This window comes from Prunus dulcis, chromosome 1 (assembly GCF_902201215.1).
Source record: "Prunus dulcis chromosome 1, ALMONDv2, whole genome shotgun sequence".
In the NCBI taxonomy this organism is placed as follows: Eukaryota; Viridiplantae; Streptophyta; class Magnoliopsida; order Rosales; family Rosaceae; genus Prunus; species Prunus dulcis.
In genome coordinates, this window is record NC_047650.1 from 30,595,798 (window position 1) to 30,611,967 (window position 16,170).

A 16,170-nucleotide genomic window follows, 5' to 3' on the forward strand; every position below is an offset into this window, starting at 1 on the left:
CACTCTACTTAGCTAGCCACCTCCCCCCTCACTTGATTACCTTGTCTTTCAATCAATTCTGTCTCCCTCTCTCTCTCTCTCTGTCTCTCTCTCTCTCTGTGTTTCAAGCCTTTTTAACACCACCCTCAGCCATCAGCAATCAACAAGTATACACAATAAATTACTCCAAAAATTAGCAAAAGATGTTAAAATCTCAAGAACAGCTACCAGATTGCTTTTATCCAACTCAACCAGTACTAATCCACCCAAACACACCAACCCCGAAGCATTGCCTCTCCCTCTCCAATCTTGATGACCAGAAGTTTCTCAGATTCTCCATCAAATATCTCTACCTTTTCAAAAAATCTGTCAACTTAGATGGCCTCAAATATGCCCTCTCTAAAGTCCTTGTTGACTACTACCCATTGGCTGGGAGGTTGAGGACCAGTGCTGACCATGATCAAAAGCTTGAGGTTGACTGCAATGGAGAAGGTGCTCTCTTTGCTGAGGCCTTCATGGATATCACTGCTGAGGAGTTTCTTGAGCTTTCCCGGAAACCAAACAGGTCTTGGAGGAAACTCCTGCACAGGGTGGAAGCTCAAAGTTTCTTGGATATTCCTCCTCTTGTTGTTCAGGTCAGTTCCATTTTCAGATGCAATAATTTTGCTCCTTTCTATCTTTTCTTAATTATAAACTTTCCCATGAAACAAATATATTTTCTGATACAAAAAAACAGAAAAAAAGTTTGAAGTTTTGTTTTAAACCCAGAGGCAGAGAGAGAGAGAGAGAGAGTTCATATATTTCTTTCCTCAACATCATCTACAGTTAGTCATAGGGTAATGTCATTTATACAAATAAATAAACTTGAAAATTTCTCTCACCTGTTTCCTTCAAAGATTATTATCTATTTGAATATAGGGAAATTTGGCATTTTCTCAATTAACTTGATGATGATGATGATGCTCCAATATCTTTTGACATTACCAATTATAGGTAAAATATTATTCATACATATTATACACTTCCAAGTTCCTCTGTTCTACATGCACTTTCCTTTTCAATCATTTTATCCGAGGGACAAGATGAAACCAATTTTCACTGCATTACACTGACAGCAAGCAAGTCATCTTTCACCCAACCCAACTAACAAAAATAAGGGAAAAATAAATGTGGACAACATCTACCCTTGGTCCACCAAAACACATGGCTACTTTTGTCTTTTCAGTTAAGGTGACGCCAAACCTTTTTCAAAATTTCAAACTACGTATATATATATATATATATCTTTTGTATAATTTCTACTAGTACCTAGCTAAGCTACTTCAATTTTATTGTTTCTTATTCTAAATTTACTTAATTTCTAAATAATATTAAAGAATCTTTAGGAATTATATTAAAGTAAAATAAATTGGGGTAGCAATTGTAGCCAATAGCCTTGGTCCTTTTGTTATTCAGCAAACGTTAAAAAGGTGTGGGTGAGAGAGCCTATATCCTTCATCCATGTTGCTCCAAGAAAATGACCCCAAGTGCCAACTGACGCCTACTCCTACTACTCATCGTATCTCTCTTTTATCTTTTGACAGTGCTTTTATTCATTTGCATCCATGTCATCCAATTCATATTCGTCATCATCATCACCTCTTTTTAAAGCATATTCATAACGTTCTATTTTCATCCCCACTCTTCTTCTTTTTTTCTTACTTTTTAATTATTTTTTAAAGTTTTAAACGTGGTCTAGATTTATTGGCCGGATAATTGAGCTTGCCCCTTTTATTCAAATTCCAATTTCATTATAACCCGTAGCTCGTAAATTAGATTAATTTAAAATAATTAAATTATGGGTGTTTGTGATGAGCAAAATGCTTCCTGTTAATGGAATTGTAATGACTAATGTGTCCTTCTCTTTGTGACTCAAATTAGCTGTAGTTTCCTAAAGAAAAGAAAAATAAATATGAAAAATAATCCACTTTGCAGGTTACAAGTCTCCGCTGTGGTGGCATGATCATGTGTACAGCAATCAATCATTGTTTATGCGACGGGATCGGCACATCTCAGTTCTTACATGCGTGGGCCCACATAACAGCAAATCCCGACCTCGATCCACCAATCTCACCCGTACACGTCCGCCACGTGTTAAAATCCCGGTGTCCTCCACAAGTAACCTTCCCTCATCCTCAATTTACCATAACAAGCAACAACAACGCCAAGGACAACAGCACGCACGTGGACATCTTGAGACTGCTTCAATCTCAGCCGCTCGTCCCCACATCCTTAACCTTCACCCAGTCTCATACCCTTCACCTCAAGAGACAGTGCGTACCGTCACTAAAATGCACCACCTTCGAAGCCCTTGCAGCTCACACGTGGCGCTCCTGGGTTAGATCATTGGATCTGTCGCCCTTGCTCAGCGTGAAGCTGCTTTTCTCCGTGAGCGTACGGACGAGATTGAACCCACAAATCCCACAGGGTTATTACGGCAACGGGTTCGTGCTAGGATGCGCCGAGACCACTGTGAAGGACTTGGTCGGTGCTAACCTGCGCCACGGGGTTAAGTTGGTCCGACAGGCTAAATCAGATGTTAATAATGATGATTATGTGAGATCAATGGTTGACTTATTGGAGGACAAAACGCTGAAGACCGATTTGAGTAGGAGTTTGGTTATATCGCAATGGGCTAAGTTAGGGTTAGAGGACTTGGATTTTGGACAAGGGAAGGCATTGCATATGGGTCCTCTAACAAGCGACGTTTACTGCTTGTTTTTACCAGTCGTTGGCGATTTGGATGCTGTGAGAGTGCTCGTGTCGGTGCCCGAAAGCATGGCTGACAAGTTTGAATATTACATGACAGAGTTTTTGAGTGTAGAAGAAAACAATAATGGAGATCATCATCATCATGCTAATGGTAATGGATATCATGTGGAAGATCACAATGGAAATATGGTAAATTAATATTTTATCAATAAGCTTCTGTTTTTTGGTTTTTAAGTCTTTCACTCTCAGCCAATGTATCATGTGTATAAGTTTCATAATGGGAGAGGGAGCAGCTCACTGTAACATGAGTATTTATAATTTTAATTGTAACTGACTGACAAGGTTTGTTGAATTAGACTGATTAAAAACTTGTATATGCAAAGCCTTAGATTTCAAATTAGCATTTTAAGCTAAGAAAATAGAATGCAGTTAAGTGTGTTTTTGTCCCAAACGTGGGCTATCCCCCCTGCAACACACACATACACACACACAAACATTCCAAACGCGGTTAACCTACTATTTATTTTCTTTACGTATCTTAAATCGAACATTAAAGTCAACAATAAGATATTAATTGGGTAGTGGAAAGGTAATAATGGCCATTTCAAAATTCCATGTGAGACAATGTGCAAAGGGAAATCAAAGTCTTATCATTTGTTAACAGGCTTCCATACAAATTTGAAGCTACAAAACGGGGTTAATGTCGGGTTGCGTTGCATTTGGATTTAGTTGGTGCGGTATTATGAGTTTAGTTGATATGGCGCTATGGCTATTTTTAGGTTGCTTGAGAGGATATGGAGTAGTTTGATGTGGTTTGTTTTTTGTTTAGGATATTTTATTTCATTTTGGCTTTTGATACGAATTTATCTTTTCTGCCGTTACGCGACAAATCTTTATTACATATTTGAATACATAAAATTTTGGTTACTAGAGAAGTTATATATATATTCGCACGTTAGTTGTGTTGTACTTGTTTTTGTTTATTTTATCAATACAATCCTATCGCTCTTAAAGAAGCTAAAGCATACAAGACTATGCTTGTGCATTTTGGGAAAGTCATAATTAGATCCACGTAAGTCATGTCATTATGTTTCGATCACAAATTTGGGTTAAAACTAGGGCTGGGCACGGTCCGGTTTAGAGCTCGAACTGGAACCAAAATCGGCACTGTTCATCCGGTCCGGTTCTTAGAAAAAACAGGGGGAAAACCGGACCAAAACTGAACCGTCCGGTCCGGTCCGGTTGTCCGGTTTTGGCCGGTTTTTTTTAATTATTTTTTTTTTTTAAGGTCTGTTTGTGTTGGGCTTTAGTAGATATAAGCCCATGTTTCAGATTCCTATACAAATTTGGCATAAACTTAAATAATTTCTACATCCCAAGTATGTGCATTTTAACTTCCAAATACAAAATGTGGTCATCCAATCCAAACATACAAAACATGGTTATCCAATCCAAACATACAAAATTGGTTATCCAATCCAAACATACAATCTTAAGAATTATATAACCCAATGTAAAAATTGATAATTAAATTACAAACCAAAATAGAACTGGCCTAATAAAATAATATTTTTTATATTGTATATTATATATAATATATTAAAATATATATATTTAATACTGGACCGGTCCGATTCGGTCCGATTCGGTGCTGTCTTGTGTAAAACCAGAACCGAAACCGGTTTGAACCGGTCCGGTCCGATTTTGTTGACTTTTTAGTCAACTCGGTTTTTTCCAGTTTTTTTTCGTCCGGTCCGGTTCGGTTTTCCGGTTTTTCGGTTCATATGCCCACCCCTAGTTAAAACGATGTTGAGAATTTAATTGTCTCTCTCTCCTCTCTCCTCCAGTAGCTTTTTGGCCCATTCTCTCCGATATCCTTTCTTTCTCATCGATTAATTCATGACGGGGTTTAGTAATTACTATTAATGATAATTGTAGAAATGTCACCCGAACTTATATATCAGTTTCTATTTTTAAAATACCCTTAAAAATGAACGAAAAATTGGATGATGTTAATGTCAAATGACAAATCATGAATTTTGAAGAATTAAGGTGACATTTCTCTTAAATTTTTCTTTAAGGGTATAAATTGAGGTGACATATCTACAAAAATCCCTTACTATTATATTATATAGCAAGCATATATAGATCCTCCTCCTTATTAGTCTTTATCATGCGTGGTCTAGAGATAAGTTAATATATTATATAACATTGAGAATCAGTGTTATTAATAAAGTAGGATATCATATGTAAAATTAGGTATATCTGCTAAAATGAGAATCCAAGCCGTCCAACTCATATGATTTGCCCCTTCATTGCATCGACTTTATTCCAAATTAAAGCGATGAAAAATGTTTGTTTTAGGCATCCCCATTGAAGAAATTATGCATTTTGACTTTCTTCTAAATATAATGTAGGCAAAGAACCAGTGGCGGATCCAGGATTCTCGAGCCAAGGGGTCACTGCGTAAAAACTTCGAAATTTTTTTAGAAGAAAATAACACTAGAAAAACAGAAAAATAGTTTCTATCCAAATTTCAATTGTACACGATGAGTTCTTTATTAAAAACTTTGCATTATAGTTTCATAAATCATTTATTTTTTAATAATTTTAGGCACTTTTGTTTATGTCGAACTCTCTGTCTGTGGCTTTCTTCCAGTGACTATTTTGCTCCTCTGGTTTGCAACACAAATTCCTTTTGATCTGCTCTACCTTGTCTTTCCTTTTCTTTCTCTCTCTATCCAAAATTAAAACTCACACACCCGTTACCATCGCGGTAACCCATCAACCAACCTCTCTCTCTGTCTTTGGGGACTTTCATCGAGCACGTTCAGTGCATCCAAGGGGTCAACAAGCTGCTGGCCAAGGGGTCTGCAACTGTTCTCCTGCGACCTCCACAGCAAACGCCGGCATGCCAAGGGGTCAATTGACCCCTCTTGTCCCTTGTTGCATCCGCCCCTGCAAAGAACCGGTTCGCTTGATGACTTGGTCCATCAAAACTAAATAGAAATTGGTATGCCAAATGTGTACATATATATATACATATATTTCTCTCTCTGAAAAGACCTATGATCGAGCCAGTAGGTTCCTTCCATTATTCTTTTCACAAACATCGAGCCAGTGGGTTTTGAAGGAAATAAAAAGCTTCACAGCAGTAGTGTGACTTTAGAAATGAAATTAGCTAAAGATTTGAAAAATCCAAATAATAATTTCGATTCCAAACAAGAAAACAACCTTCCCTAGCAAATATGGAGCATGCTCTTTCTCCTTAATTTATTCATAAAGTAAATGATGGTGCTGTGATGGTAATCTTTTGTCTGAGTGCTCGGAAGATCGATCTACACCATGAGTGAGGTGAGGTCGGTGTTATCTTTGGAGGAATCTCAAGTGTACACTTCGCCTTATTTGGAGACATTATAATTTATTTATATGATTTAAAATTACAATTCCACGTTTTCAAGGGCATTCTTGGAAGATAACATATTGTCCACCAAAAACATATATATATATATATATATATCAGTTCCGTTTTTGGTCCACGATCCCAAGGACTACCTTGGTCAACTTGTTAGATTTCTATATTATTCATGTTCTAAATCTTTCACACAATTTAAAATACGCAAAGACATGAAGACATACCTAGAGCCATATTTCTTGAGTACACGATCTATGAACTCATTCAATTTGTGCAATCTTAGAAGTTGTTGGCTTAAGACTTCTACTCTCTCTTAGAATCTGTTTCAGCTATCTCTTTATGATGAGAATAGGGTTAGAGAAAGTGTCTGATGAGAGCAGAACCTTAAGCTTATATAAGGCTAGGTCAAATCGTCTCTACTCATCACCAAGCCCACTTAATCGGTTCACACAAAAAATGAAACAAATATGACCCTTTAATAGGCTTCAAAACCATTCTTTATTCCACAAGGTTTTGGGCCTCAAGGTATAACTTAATTTAAACTCTTATCAAAACCTGATATAACTTAGTATCTAGTGCACCGATCTAAATAGAAAAACATAACACAACTACCGTTTGATAATTCTTTTGTTGGTCGAAAAAAGTTTGATAATTGATAAAAACCAAATTAGTCGAGGGCAATCCTAAAAGAAATTTGATAATTGACGTTTTTTTCCCTCTTTTTGTTTCTCTTTCTACAAAACTAGAAATTGGAGAGAGAGAGAGAGAGAGAGAGAGAGAGAGAGAGAGAGAGAGAGGCTCAGCCGTAATCAAGAATAAAAACCTCATACTTCAAATATTGTGAACTCTTCAATGAAAGTGATAAAAGGAAGAGAGAATAAGGAAGTTAAAGGCCTAATTGAAGAGTTTAAAAAATAATTTGTATATGTTCTATGATTCATGATGACCAGGTGAACGAGATTGATATATATATATAGATAAGACGATGCTTAACGAGTAGTGGTATATTATATATATATATATATATATATATGAAGGAGCCCACTAGGGCACTACTAGCTAGCTAGCAAAGATTGCTTTGTAGACCCACATGAAAACCAATCTAGGATCCGAACGTGACACTTTGTTGGTTCACACTTTAAAAGCATGCATATATGTTGTCAATTTGAGGCATGTTGTATGGTTGGTTTGCTTTGTTCGTTATTTTAATGGTACAACAAGTCAATATTATTATCGGCTTATCAAGGAGAACTACAATTAATAGATTACTTAACAATAAACTATTTCCACTTGAATATTGATGACATCGATGGACACTGCACTAAACAAAACAATTATGGCAAATGGATTTTATGTCTTCGTGTTAATTAAGGATTGTGTATTAAGTGTGATGACGTGTATAAATAGATTTATTTGCTTGCCTACAAGCCTATTGATGTTTTAGAGAGATATTCCAAAGTAACACAATTTACCTGCTCATTTGCATTTTTTCCAATTTCTTACATGTATGTGACCCTGTGTTTGTGCATGCGATTTGAAAAGTTCATAAAATAAAAATGAGAATATTTATTAGGGCAATATTGAGCCAGGTGACGATGAAAGGCAATATTTCCCGGCTCCCGTGGGTGAAGAAGTCATTTTCTTTCCTTAGTTAGCTCATTGAGTCATTGACAATCGGTCACTGCGCATCACTTCAACTTGCCTGCATGAGAGAGAGAGAGAGAGAGAGAGAGTTATTAGGTGCACTTTCGTTTGTTGTAATTAAAGAGTTAACTTATGACCCAATTATGCATAAAGCTGGGAATGGATGGATCCATAAAAAGTTAAAAGTTTGATAATTGTCAACATGTTTGGTAAACTCAAAATTTCAAGTCTTAATTCAAAACTTTTCAGACATAAGTGGAGGTGAGTGCGAGTGGCTGTAATGAATAGGCAATATTGGTTGTGAAGTGACATATAATAATAATAATAACACAAAATCCATATTAATTAAGTGCTGGTCAGTTCATTTTAAAAATTTTGATAATTCGTACTCAATAAAACTATGTCACCCACCAAAACCTCTTTTGCTGTCTCTGGGGCCTCCTCCCTCACTCTCTTTTCCTTACCTCACCACTTATTTTTTCCTTCCTCATTTACTGAATTTAAAGTTTTAATTGTAGGGAGGCTATTTGTGTATAGATACATTTGGATTTGTGGTTTCGTTGGTTGATGGCTGCAATTTCAATGGTGTTCTCTGTTTCCAAGGTGGCTACAACGTCTGTAGTGGCGATGGCTACAACGTCTGTGGTGGCGATGACTACAACGTCTGTGGTGGCGATGGCAACAACAACAATCGTTGCTCTGTTGGTTTTTGGTTATTCATTTGTAGTTTTCTTATTTTATAATAATTGCATCAACTCCTTGTGAGTTGGGTGTTTGATTGTTTTCTAGTCTCTATTTGTATTTTGTACCCCGTGATAGTTAAAAGTTGTAGTTTTATTGGTAGATTTGGGGGCTGTGATTATTGTGATTCATGTCTGGTTTGTTAAGACATGCAACTTTTATGCTGAAATTTATCTAGCCTGTATTTGTATCCGAATTAACCTTATGTGGTTTATATATTTCCATATTTGTATTACCCCTTTGTGGGCATTTGTATTTGCCCTTGTAATTGATGATCTTTATGCATAATTTATGAATACAATTATCGCTTTTCTTTTATAAAAAAACTATGTCACCCACCATAATTAATTCATAATTAGACACTTATATTCACAAAACTAGACACTCAACATGCCTTTTATTTTGGGCCTGGACTGGAGGAGTAGGTCTTTCAAACAGCGGGCTGATCCATTGGACAGAACCTACAATCGACATGTCGTTTGAGGAAACAAGGGACGGCTTTGTTGTTTTGTTCACACGAGACATGATGCGGATTGCTTTTGTTCAGCCGAACACTTGATGTTCTGACCACGTGGCAGCTTAGCCCGTGGGAAGTACGCGCCATGCGTGCTTGCGAAGAAGGAGAGTCAACGTAGACCGAATTAGTTGACGGTAGCGAGGCTAGGCTAGGGTTGGGTTTGTTTCCGATTTCGTCCTGGGCTGGGGAACACACCAATATTTTACAGTAAGCTTTCAGCCGTCTTCCAAATCTTTCCACTTACTGTTCAGGTTTCCTAAAAAGCCTGGGAATTCCGTAACTGCGGGCTACGAATTTGCCTATCTCTGCACTCTGGTCTCTCGAATTTTGTAATTTTTCATTTGAATCGTGGTTTTGAGGTGAGTGTTGCTCTTACAAATTCTCGATATTTTGAATTCGCTTTGTTTCTGAAGATTTCGTTCTTTTTAATTGTAATCTTGGACTTGCTATAATCACCGTATAGGGCATGAGAATCTTCAATTTTGATTTGTCTTTTAGGTGAACCAAAACATTGGAATTGTATGTTGGTTTACTTTTGAATTTTGTGCTTGTCTAGGTTGTGGAATAATTTTAACCTTTTCCACTGGAAAGTATTATGAGTACTTGTACATGCTCTTAAAAACTAATTTATTATATAATTAGGTGAAGATTGAATGATAACGTAAAATTGGCCTTACTGTTATTTTATAGGTTGTTGATTAATCTTGAGAAAGAGCTACTAACAATCAATGTCGGTTCATCCGTCATATTGCGAGTCTAATTTCATCTCTTCTATACCATTATGAATTTATAATGAAAAGGTGACAATGGCTAGAGGGGTGCCCGAGAATCCTTCTGAGCAAGGGATTGCTGAGGCTTCAACTAGCATGTGCATTCCGGAACCAGAAGAACCTCAGTGCTCTATGCGTAAGTGTTATTTTACAAGACAGGAAATAGAAGATCAATCTCCATCGCGGAGGGATGGCATCAGCCTCAAGAAAGAGTCACAATTGCGGGATTCCTATTGCTCATTTCTTCAAGCGATTGGGATGAAGCTTAAAGTGTAAGTGCAAGTGATTCGTGTGTTTTGATAGTATCGGATGTTTAGTAGTGCTGAAGATGTGATGTTTCTCTTACTGTATGGCATGTTTTGGCTGGTTCAGTCCTATAGAATAGCCATCTATTCTCTGCATCTCTTTTCAGTTTTTTATACCGACTGGTATATTTTTTTTAAAGATGTGTGCTAGCTTGAGCTACTCTAGTTAAAGTGATTGCTATTACATATCTTTCAGATCTCAAACGACTATAGCATGTGCAATGATGTTGTGCCACCGGTTTTACATGCGTCAATCTCATGCTAAGAATGGTTGGCAGGTAAAATTTTGTGTGTGAATAATAATGAATGAAACTTTTCTTGACATACCTAAGGTGAGCGCTTAGAAGCATAGAGATGCCCGGTGTAGCCTGCATATATTTAGCTCTAGTAGGATATGCCTTTTTCATTTAAACAAATATGGTTGTAAACATTTCACAGGTAATTGCAACTGCAAGCTTCTTTCTTGCTTGCAAAGTACGAGACACACCATGCTTTCTGAAGGATGTTGTTGTTGTGGCATATGAGATGGTGCACAAATTGGATCCTTCTGCCTTACAAAGCATCAGACAAAGAGTATGTCGACACACCCATTTTATGGCATTACATGTACCCTTCTAATGATGGTTGCTTATCTTCCACCTTCTGGATGTAGGAAGTTTTCAATAAGCAAAAGGAATTGATTATAGTTGGGGAGAGACTTCTTTTGTCCACAATTGGTTTTGATCTTGACATCCAGCTTCCATACGCATCACTCGTTGCAGCCTTAAAGAGTTTAAATATTCTACCTGACCTTGCTCAGATGGCGTTGAATTTTGTTAATGATTGGTGAGGATTGTACTATTACTTATCAGAGCATTCTGTATGTATCCTAGTGGTGATGTAAAATTTGATCTCACGCTTGTCTTTTCCATAACTGGTCTTTCATATGAATGAATGTGCAGTGTCCGAACATCACTGTGCTTGCAGTACAAGCCCCATTATATTGCAGCTGGTTCAGTGGCTCTTGCTGCCAAAATTCAAAAAGTGAAATTACCTACACAGCAGGGAAAAGTTTGGTGGCTTGAGTTTGATGTTTCGCCGAAGCAGTTAAATGGTTGATTTGAAGTCCTTTCTTTATTTCTGCTTCATGATTTATAAATCATGATCTGTGATAAGAAGCATGGTTGGTGTTGTCTTAATGTAGTTTTCCTCACTTAGTAAGCTTTGCGTATGGTTCATATTTGGAGTGATGAGTTTTATTGTATTCCTCAACTAGTATACCTTTTGGTCCTTTTGGTCGGAGTATAGTGTCAGATTTGGATGAGTTTATTCTGAACAGATTCCCTCGTCAGTGTCTTCCTTCTATGTATACAATCGCACTTGGATTGTTTGCTTTATGGAAAATGTCTATAACTTCTATGTAATTTCTTTCAGAGGTCATTCAGCGGATGATGAGGCCAGACAGAAAACAAGCTCTAGCGCCTGAAAATGGGAGAGTCATTGAATCTGAAACTATACCGAGAAAGCAAAGTGGCATTGATGAGGATGGTAGTGCTCAGATTAAACAAATCAAAGGAGAATTGGATGATCGGAACTCAAGATGCAAGACTGATTCTGTTCATAATAACTGTGTTAAGATTGATATTAACCGGATTAGAGATGCTATAAAGAGGAAAAGATGTGAAAGAAGTGTAAATAAGAAGGTGGTGCACGCCACAGATGATGAGATAGATGCTGAAGCCTGGATAGAAAGTGAGCTCGAAAATGGAGTGGAGCTAGAAGATACATCCGCAAAGAAGAAACAAAGGTTGTGAGTTTTTCATGCCATTACAGGCACCCTCCTTTGTGTATTTTCAGAGAGTACTTAAGTTGGCAATTGGTTCCCCTAATTTTGTAAGTATTGAATGTATATTCTTTTAATTAATTTTTAAATAAATATAATTTGGTGCTCGTATCTGCATTGGTAGGTTCTATGTATTTCTGCTTTATCTGATGTATGAAATTCAGGTTCATCATCAGTGACATCTGTAATTGTTTAACAGTTGCAAAGAGCTCTCTCTCTCTCTCTCTCTCTCTCTCTCTCTCTCTCTCTCTCTCTCTCTCTCTCTCTCTCATATTACAGCAGCATCTTCTCTTGCATATACATATGTTAAGATTCAAGTATACACGAGCGACAGAGTTTTCTTGATTTCTTTGAAGCCTTTGGAAAAGTATTGGGGGCACACTGATGAATTTGCGGTATGGTCCTAGAAGGAAATTAAATGTAGAAAATGCAAAAACATGTCGCTACCATGCTCCAAATGAAGTTAAAACCATTTTGAACGTCGCTAGGTTTAGTGGGTGCAAAAGAGGAAATATTTTATAGTGCTAGTGTGCTCTACTCATACCAATAGATTTGTGGCTGAAAACCAAAAACTCACATCGATGACTGATTAAAATAGCTAGTTAGGAAGATGAAGGAATCGCACAGAATAAGGAATTATTATTATCCATGGTTCAGTGGGCATACAAAGCAATGAAACAAAGAAAAAAGTGTATGGCCCCTTGGTGTTGGATTTCATGCCCCTAAGCTTGACAAGCATATATTCTCCTGTTCCTGTGATTTGTCTTCTTCTCGAGACAACCTTTAAATCCTGCAACTTTAAGACCTCCTTTTAAGGGTTTTGCCATGTATTTGACCTAAAAGTTCATTTTATACTCAAGTGGAGGAAAGCATCACCAAAATAATGGTCCATGTTAAACAATTGAAGGAAATTAAATAGTATCTTAATTAACAACTTCTTAATTAGTACCTAGCTAGAAAGTGTTTAACACGAGAGTTGTATAATTGTAAATAATAATCTTCTTCTTTTATGAAGGGAAAAGAGAACTAGTGCTTTTTTTTTTATATATATGTATAAATAATATCAACATACAAATTTTGATGTTCACCTTAACGTCAAGACAAACTTTACTCGCCAAAGATAATGTGCTCTTATTTGCAGCAACTAAAGTTGTTTTAGCATCTTCTAAGTATGATTAGCTAGACCACACACACACACATATATATATATATATATATATATATATATATATGACCTTGGAATCTCTCCACCAGCTACTGATCAACCAGACTAAGATACTCGAAGAGATTGCAGATCGAAGCTTTTTGGGTTTGGCAATAGTTTCACCAAATGTAAAGCTGACGGCTTTGGTTAGTGATTAGGATGTGAATTAAGAAGGTTCTAATTCGCTTCTTAAACATTAATTACAAGACAATAAAACTAATTCAACACTTATAAAGCAGTGTGTTATGTTATGTACGTACCAATTATACTAAAGTAATTAGACAAAAACATTATTCATATGCTTGAAAAAGTTTACAATAAAGTAGGTGAAGGTCTATATTATATTGTAATTTGTAACCTGTAAGTGCCACAGAGGACCCTGGCGTTGACTGGCAAAGACTACAAAAAATAGCTGTTATTTCTATTTAGTTTAATGATGGTGATGGACCCTAAAGTCATTAATGATAGCAACTTGCTTTTTAGTGGGTTATGGGACATTTTGTTTGTAAGAAAATTAAGATTAAAATAATAATTAATGCTCATGAGTTTATTAGAATTATGATATGTATGTAACTTGTAAGGAGATGCTTGTTAATTGGTTTCAAATTGAAGTCCATATCCTTACCCACTCGCAACATTTCTTTTCTTCTTCTTCTTCTTCTTCTTCGTCTTGATCTTTTTCAGACCAAGTTATAATTAGCTTCTCTCCTTTGCACATGCATTAAAGAAGGTAGAGAATTGACCTTTCAACCGAAGATCACTAGTTTGGTTAATTTGTTTTACTACAGTTCGTGACGGGGCTTTTTTTTCCCACGTGTCATTATCTTCGTGATATATTGGAGAATGATTCGAAGGTTAATGAGAAAATGATTACCAAACAAAATTATTAAATTGCTAAACAAACAATTTTATGTATGTCTATATATTTTATACATTCTCTCACAAAAAATTTGTGAGAATGAATCATTAAGGATTTGAAAACCGGCTGGACAAAACTTATATACTAAACTCAACATTATAAGTGAATTTCATTAATAAACAGATATTAACTTTAAAACAAAGAATTTTGAAGTAAAACTTTCACGCATGTTAAGTATAACTCATTAAAACACACTAAAAGACCGATTTACAACTTGATAAAATAAAACCATTGACAACCCAACCCATTAACAAAACAAAAAAGCCTATAAGATTTTTTTAAAAAATTTATTGGAGCCCACAGAGAAGAGAATATGTTTTTGGTTAGTAGTGTATTTCAAATCAATCCTAATACCATAAACATATAAAATGGGGATTGATTAATTACACATGAATTCAAGGCTTTTGAAATTAAAAAAGAAATGGAAAAGGAAAAGAAATTCTTAAGATGTACGAATCTTTGAAGAATCATGAAAGTGAAAATAATAATTGAAATTTCTTTTGTAAACCAGATGTAGAAGCAGCTTTAATGAAATGAATCTTGGAAGATAGTGAGACTAGGAAATATGGAAAAGGTGACAAGCAAAGGGAAAGAAGGAGAGAAAGAAAAAGCTCTCGATAAAGAAGAAAAGCTTTAAAGAAAAAAATAGTTGGAAGAAATAAATTAATGTAGTTTGTAAGATGGGGTGGGTATGCTAAAAGAAAAGTTGAGCTTGCCCATGCTTTGATCATCTGATCTCACATTCCCCTTTTTTCGTCTCATGTGAACTTTTGTGGGGCTAATCAAATTATTAATTATAACCCCTTCTTTGATGTAGAATGACAACTTAATCATAATTTAATTTTTATTTCATTCTCTCTCTCTCTCTCTCTCTCTCTCTCTCTCTCTCTCTCTCTCTCAAATAATTTTAATGGAGAGTCCAAATTCACAAATATATATATATATTATTTCCTAGACTTATAATTATGATTAATTAGTGAGGCTAATCTAATCTAACGCAAGCTCCCATTTTGCTGTTGAATTAGCTCTCGAGCCAGTCTCTCTCCCCATTGCACATACATGCACAATGATGCACTTGCAAATTAATACTACTATTGGTATATCTTTAAAAGTTGCAGACAATAAGTCATGTAATTACAGGGTGTTCATAAAAAAAAATTTATATTTTTGTCTGGGCAAGAGTTTTTTTGGGTTAGAGTAATTGTTTGCCACTAGCCAGGAGATATGATTGAACAATAATCAAGATCTCAGATTTTTTATTTTTTTATTTTAAAATCCTCATCGCAACCAACCGTCATATTATTCTACCCTTGCATAAGGAAATGAATGCCTGCCGCCCCTGCTTCTCTCATTTTTGCTTCCTCACCTCAAGATCCGGGCCGGAGCATGGCAACAATACTACTTATATTATGCCATCCAGAATGTCTGTCGTACGTACGTGAAGTGAAGATAGAAAATATTTATTCATTTTCGCATCTACCTATTTATTATGCTTGACAATTACGTGTATGTATATTTTTAAAAGATTATTAATATTAATCTATGTCTTGTTAATTCCCATTTACAAGTTTTGTACTAGTTATTCAATATAAGGTTTTTAATGCAATGATTTTGAATTTATATCCGAGTTTAATTTTGATCATTCAACTAACTCCTCACACATATATAAAATAAGTGGATTCTACTAAAAAATACCGACCGACGTGCGTGTTGATGGTCATCATCAAAGAAGGAAGGAGATTGGCCTACTAAGATAGATGATGCAGCTAAGTAAGCATGCAAACTTGTTATCAGTGTTGTGTACAGATATAACAACGAGTCTTTGATTTCGAATGATGTGATCTTCAATTTTCGTATAACCTACTCAGCTTCCAATTCCATGTCTCGCAAAGTTGCTTTAAAAAATCTAAAACCAAAAGCTAAAAAGTAGAGATCAGTCATATTGACCAACCAACTATAACAAGCAACTGTACTGTCGTTGAACCTACACATAAATGAAAATCTCTTTTTGGGACCATAATATAAATAAATTATTATTTATTTCTCGATTATTCTGATGAACGATCTTCTACTTCTAATTCCTCCAAAGGAGATTAATTTGAT

The 16,170-nt window shown here is 35.8% G+C and overlaps 2 protein-coding genes across 2 annotated transcripts; both read left to right on the plus strand.

Moving 5' to 3' along the window:
- The first annotated feature begins 61 nt into the window (after nt 1-61).
- On the plus strand, nt 62-3,015 carry LOC117615311 (fatty alcohol:caffeoyl-CoA acyltransferase). The gene is made up of 2 exons (XM_034344377.1): nt 62-614; nt 1,954-3,015. The coding sequence occupies exons 1-2, from the start codon at nt 183-185 to the stop codon at nt 2,926-2,928; spliced, it is 1,407 nt and encodes a 468-aa protein (XP_034200268.1). The 5' UTR covers nt 62-182; the 3' UTR covers nt 2,929-3,015.
- Nucleotides 3,016-9,147: 6,132 nt separating this feature from the next.
- LOC117616451 (cyclin-T1-3) lies at nt 9,148-12,055 on the plus strand. Its single transcript, XM_034345776.1, has 7 exons — nt 9,148-9,406; nt 9,848-10,089; nt 10,319-10,400; nt 10,561-10,695; nt 10,775-10,947; nt 11,064-11,215; nt 11,536-12,055. Exons 2-7 carry the CDS (start codon nt 9,854-9,856, stop codon nt 11,913-11,915), a joined length of 1,158 nt encoding a protein of 385 aa, XP_034201667.1. The 5' UTR covers nt 9,148-9,406; nt 9,848-9,853; the 3' UTR covers nt 11,916-12,055.
- The last annotated feature ends 4,115 nt before the right edge of the window (nt 12,056-16,170 follow it).